General features: G+C 34.1%; 1 protein-coding gene across 1 annotated transcript in view; it reads left to right on the plus strand.

The window, feature by feature from the left end:
- The window catches only part of LOC144971026 (uncharacterized), a 20662-nt gene extending 13787 nt beyond the window's left edge, over positions 1-6875 (plus strand). Inside the window, exon 7 of the mRNA XM_078911333.1 lies at positions 3123-6875. Coding sequence (XP_078767459.1) covers positions 3123-3335 — 213 coding nt within the window. The 3' untranslated portion in view covers positions 3336-6875. The remainder of the gene's footprint in view (positions 1-3122) is intronic.

Raw genomic sequence — 6875 nt, forward strand, 5'->3', positions numbered from 1 at the left:
AACAGTTCACTTTGATTATCTGATCATTAATCCTCCCCCCCCCCCCCCTCCCATCTTTTTCAATGCATTTATCACGATTTTTTATTGTCAAAAAATGGATATTATTTAATTTTTACTATCATTATTATTACAGTGGTGATCAAAAGTAAGATAAATACACTGATACTATATGATTATTACTAGTATTAGTATTACATCGATATTACGTGTTTCAACTGATTCACAATGATCATTTCTGTTATCCACGATGCGTCGGTTGATCAATAAGCAGACCATTTTCAACAAATTTCCATTTTAAATAGTATTAGCTATCTGGTAGGCGTCCTTTTTTTGTCGCAGCACTGGAGAGAGAGAGAGAGAGAGAGAGAGAGAGAGAGGGAGGGAGAGAGAGAGAGAGAGAGAGAGAGAGAGAGGGAGAGAGAGAGAGAGAGAGTGTGTGTGTGTGTGTGTTTTGGTGTGTGTGTGTTGGTGTACATAAAACTATTTTATGCAACGTTTTACCACGAAACAATTTTCATTTTACCACCTCAGTTTAATCTCTCATCAGTTCTCTCTGACAATTGAACTTTGAACCTATAACTTTAACACAGCTACGTCATTCCATCTTCACGATTCGCACCTCACCGCGATATTCTTTTATTTTTATGTTGACTCGTGGTACAGTCAACGGGGTTGAGAGAAGAAGATAGATATTGAGTGACATCATCAAAAGCGATGTGATCAAAGCTGGCGGATGGTTGTGTAACATCAAAGACCAGTGACTGGTCTACAAGGCCTATCATATTCGTGGGTATGTGTGATTTGAGTAGGAGGAGCTTTCTTGACTTTGCTGATGACCGACTGGTGGATAATTGAAATTAGAATTGTCCTTTTTCAGCAGCCAATTGGAAATGGGCAATTGTAAAAAGCTGATTGGACGCTCATGGAAAGAAAGCAGTTTGAGGGACATGGAAGGAAATTGCCGGAGAGCGTGGAGTGGGGAGGAGTAAATTATATTGAATGAATTGATAGTAATTTGGGGCGTTGGGAAGTTAAATAAAACTCTCGGAAACAGGTGATGAGTCAATTCTTCGGTCGCAAATGATTCAGTAAAATTCTTTATTCTTTCTTTCTTTCTTTTTTTTTTATTTCCTTTCTGTCAGAGTGGACATATAAAGGCGAATTCCAATTTTTTTTTTAAACGGGTATTTAGAACGATATTTTAAAGAGAAATTATTGCGTTTACCAAAATTAGCAGGCATTTAGGTGATAACCACTATATTATTTTCATGAAAATGATCATTATCATCATCATCATCATCATTATTATTATTATTATTATTATTATTATTATTATTATTATTATTATATTATTATTATTATTATTATTATATTATTATTATCGTCATTATTATTATTATATTATTATTATTATTATTATTATTATTATTATTATTATTATTATTATTATTATTATTATTATTATTATTATTATTATTATAGTTTAGATCTAAACAAACGTCAAAGGAATGCAGATAACATATCTTTTCCTAAGAATTGTCAATTGCCATTACTAAAACCAGTTCGTTTTGATCATTTGATCAACAAACCCCTACAATTCGGTGATTACGCATTTTTTTTTATTGCTGTCAAAAAAGGATATTGCTGTACATGTGAGCGGATATCTCAACAATGCTTCATTACAAAACGATTTTGATTATATATTTTTACTCTGTGAATATTGATGATTATTGCAGTATTTCTCATTTATTTGTATAAACTCAGATAACTATGTAATGTTTGATTATATCGTTTGAAGTAATTAAAATTTCGGACCCATTTTTATGGTTATTTCCTATAAAATCTAATCCCAAATGATCTACTAAAATTATATCAAATAAAAGTATGTAAATCACTAGTTATGACTCTAAAATATCTTATTGCAACATCTAATAGCATCTTTACTACGCCACTTTGAACTTGAGAAAAAAATCGTCAAAATTGGAAAAGTTGCTCAGTCGCCCTTTCGGCACAGGCCGTGACTCGCCATCTGTTATGAACTAGCGTCCGGCAAAATTTACCTGTCGAACTAAAGTGAAAGCAGTAAACGGCTGTGTTGTATATAGCGCAATATCCACTAAACTTGCTCAAAGTACTTTACAAAGAGTCCCTGACCAACATAAGCACACAACATGTAGAACGAGACATGACGCCTGTTAGGAAAATATTACAATTTTTTCCATGTTAAGTTTCTCTCTCTCTCTCTCTCTCTCTCTCTCTCTCTCTCTCTCTCTCTCTCTCTCTCTCTCTCTCTCTATCTCTCTCTCTCTCTATCTCTCTCTCTCTCACACACACACACACACACAAACACACACACACACACACACACTTCTGAATCACTGCATTAAGAAAATGAATAACAAGAATAATGGTTCTCTTTTTTTCTGTTGTTTTTTTATTTTATTTAAATTTGTTATATATTTATTTTTTCATACTGCTCGTCTTGTTAATACCAACAAAAAAAAAGAAAGTGATGTGAATCAACAGTTGATAGGAAATATTAAAAATAATTATTAATAATTGTAATAAGAAAGTGTAAATAATCGTAATAATAATTATTTTAGTAGAAGTAGTAGAAGTAGTAGTAGTAGTAGTAGTAGTAGTAGTAGTAGTAGTAGTAGTAGTAGTAGTAGTAGTAGTAGTAGTAGTGGTAGTTGTAGTAGTAGTGGTAGTTGTAGTTGTGTTAGAAGTAGTAGTAGTAGTAGTAGTAGTAATGATAATAATGATGATGATGATACTAATAATAATAATGATGCTGATGATGATGATGATGATGATGATGATGATGATGATGATGATGATGATGATGATGATGATGATGATGAAGATGATAATAAGTAAAACAAGAAAGATACAAATCTACTTTATTTCGAAATCAGCCCCATTTTCTCGTATGTCTGCTACTATATCAACTGAGCTTTAAGGACTTTAATTGTTTTATCAATAGATTTTAATTGTTCACCAGCCATGATACCAATGAGGAAGTTGTCTTTACTACAATATTGTGATCATTGTAAATGGAATTGACAACAAGTAAGAAATAACATCTTTTTCATGTATGTACACGTTTTTTCCCCCACCAGGCTGGATGTGACATAGACCACAAAGATGGAGATGGTTGGACGGCTTTGTGGCATTCCTATGGCAATAGTAATGACGACATGGCAAGAATACTTCTCAAAGCAGGGGCTTCCACTGGTGTTGAAGATAACGATGGTAAAACTGTGGTTCAAGAAGCCAACGAGAATGAGGATGAAGAGTTTATTGAACTTTTTTCAAGATTCTCAACAACTTGATAGAAATCAGATTAAATGAGATTTGTGATGCCTTAACTCTCTTCTTACTGGTCATTTTCAGGAATTTCCCGAAAACTTCAAACCCTCCCAACACAAAAATACTTCTTTTTTTTTCTCAAACACAAGAGCAATAAGTTCTTGCTAAATACATTTTTAAAAAAATAGCAATACAATGTCTTCAATTTTTATAACAGTAACAAGCTTTTTTTTTCTTAAAATGTGATGTACAAAAAAAACATATCGAAATGAGAAAAGTCTTGGCTGTATTGCAACGAATGTGATGATTTTTCTATGATTGGTAAGGAGAGTATTAATATGTTTTCAAGGGTGATAATGTGTTTGATAGAAAATTTTAAAATATAATGATTAAGTAGTTTTAATCGTTTTTTTAATGACCTTGGTGTGAAAGGGAAAAGCTCCAAAAACAACATTAAAAATGTGAACTTAGTAAATCATTAATAAATCTTTTACAAAGGAATTTAAAAAAAAAAACATAATGAAGCAGTATATAACAGGTATAGTGATATGATGTTCAGTTTTTACCAGAAACATTCAATCTGTGTGTGTTGCTTTTTTTCTAGCAATTCCCTAGGCTTCAGAATGTTTCCAATTGTTGCAGTAGAAGTAAGTAGTCCTTCAGAGTCATAAGGCCCATGGAGTTGGAGTTTATCCCAGTTTCTATAATGTTAAACGGACAATAGCGCTGTTTGGGTAGGATGCCAGTGCTTTCAGCCAGATATACCTGATTCAGCCACCCATTCATTGCTGGGTTGACAGGAGAGTCAGACAAAAATCTCGACTTTCCCCGATATCAAACCCGATCCATTTGTGTGTAAAGCAAATGCTCTACCAACTGATTTGTCGCGATTCTCCCCACCCCATTCCACCCTCAATTGTTTTAGACTAGCCATTAAAACTAACACCAGCCATTCACATATCTTATTTTAAATTAAAAAGCCTTTTTATTATACGCAAAATTTGTTCATTGATTTTCAGTGGATGGAGATCCTCTCAGAGCACCTGACTTCTATCCATTGAGGAGTGGGGGGATGAGGGGAAGGTTTTTAAAAAAATAAAAACAATTCTCCATCTCTGTTTTTGTGTATGTATCTATATCAATCTATAGATATCACAAAGTATCTCGTTTTGACCATTTGCTTGGAGGTGTGTAAGGATCTCATAATTTATGTCTACATTGTACTATTGTATCATAGAAATGTTTAGAATTGTTCACCTTTCAAACAGTCAAAGATGTAACTTGGAAGATCATTTCATTGTCAGATGGTGTGTGGAAAGAAGAAGGAGAAATTGTGTATCCGAATCCCAGAAAGGCTGCTCTATCTGCATGGATAAATCTGACAATACAGCAACTTGTTTATGTATAAAAACAGAGGCAGTTTGATTGCAGTGAAAGATTTGAACAGTTGAAAGATGCCATCACTATGTTTTATTTTTCATGGCTGTCTAAAGAAGACAAAGAACACTTGTTTATGTATAAAAACAGAGGCAGTTTGATTGCAGTGAAAGATTTGAACAGTTGAAAGATGCCATCACTATGTTTTATTTTTGAATTGTATCAAGTAAAGATAAATTCTGTCTTTTGAAAAAGGAAGGTCAACAAGAAAGCAAGGGGAAGGATTTTTGAAATGATGAGGAAAGTTAAGGCAAAAAAGCTGACTGATAAAGGCAAGGCAAGACAGAACAGAATATGTCTCAGGTTGTTGATTTTGCACGCAAAACTTCTCTCCTTCTGGGTATTGTTATTTCTGGTTTTCCCATTTTCCTGAGGTTTGTTATGCTTTTTGAACGAAAGTCCGCGATATTTCATAATCTTCGCGATGAACAGATTGAAGTTTTTAGGAGTTTTCCTCAGTTTGTTATCAAGCCAGAATTTATCAGGAAAACTGGAAAACAATTATACAAATTAGACCTTTCTAAGGAAGGCATTTGTCTAGCAGCAGAAGACATTTTTGTTGGAAGCTTTATGGAAGTACTTTCTAAGATGTCTCTCGATGATGCTAATTCTTTCAGGGGCACATAATTGCAAGTCTTTATGTCAACAGTGTTTACATGCAATCCAAGCTACCTTCGAATAATCCATTATTGAGAATGTTTTCCTTCTTGGATCCCAAGGCATTTGGACAAGCAGTGACAGCTGTTACTCTCAGGAAGCTGCCGTTGTATTTACCTTCTGTTCATCCTGGTGATTTTCATAATGAAATAATGACCATGCATTCTGATTTGGACATTGTCGCACGTGATGTTGAATTGGATGTCTGGTATTCAAGTTGAAAAAGTATCCTTTAGTTGAAAGAATTGTGAGTGCCTGTCTGTCAGTATTCACTGGGCCAAGAGTTGAACAATCCTTCAGTATGATGAATAATATCATCACCCTAAACCAGTCCTCACTCTTGGTCATTACGGGTATGCCAAGTACCATCTTTTGGCATTGAATACCAGCACGGTTGAGCTCTACAACAGGGAAGATATCGCAGACTGTTGCCTCCAGGATGTCGAGGTCAAGAAAAAAGCCAGCTGAAGAATCAACATCTGAAACCCGTTCAACTTCTACTTCTACCTCATTCTCCACTGCTAAAAAGCAGAAGTAAGACAACTATTCCCTCCCTTTATGCTCAGACAGGCTACTTGATTTGTGAGTACTGATACTTTTCTTTTGGTAAACATATTATATTGATACATCTAACGGGATGTTTGACATGTCATACTGTTATCAATGTCTCCTGAGGTCACCGGTGGTTAAAATAAATTTTCAGACAATTTTGGTAAAGACGATTTACAGGCCTGCAAACTTAAAGATGAGGGCAGGGAAAAAAACAAGGTTAGGTCCCTCATTCATGATAACCACAGATGCTTGTCTTTGTTGAATTGCCTCTCATACTCATATGTCATGAAGTGAAAAGATAACATTGTGCACCGTAATCGCAATACAAAACATTAGTTACAGCATTGTAGAATGGGCATGTTCAGTGTGAGTATTGTTTCAGATGTCAAGGAAATGCAAATCACCATTTAAATGAGGAAGAATCCGCCATATTTACAGTAAGGGGGAGGTTATTCTTTTTGGTTTAGCAACAAACAAGGATCACTGCTTTGTATTATAAGGAGTATGTATTATTAATAATGGTAAAGAAAAAATATTGACATTAACTCATTTTTTTCCTAGCTTATTATCTTCAGCTGTTTCTGGTTTAACCTGGGTATTCTGTTTTTCTTTAATTTCCATAAGTACAAGTAAGCTCTTGTATTATGAGATGTATTTAAGATACACATGAAAATGTACATTTTCATGTTCACATGTTACTGCATACTAATAGCATACTACTGAAATATATTATTGTGTTAAAAAGTGCATGTTTGTGTGCTCACGGCTCACGCCCAAATACCTCTATGCATGTATCTTTGTTTATGAATGTTGGTGATCGTGGGTTTGTTCACATTCAATTGTATTTTACCATGATATATTATGTGTGAGTAAGTAAATTGACCAAACATAATAAAACTGGATATTTTTTTTGTAAA

This window comes from Berghia stephanieae, chromosome 4 (genome assembly GCF_034508935.2).
Source record: "Berghia stephanieae isolate SIO BIC M18660-M18661 chromosome 4, UCSD_Bste_1.3, whole genome shotgun sequence".
Lineage (NCBI taxonomy): Eukaryota > Metazoa > Mollusca > Gastropoda > Nudibranchia > Aeolidiidae > Berghia > Berghia stephanieae.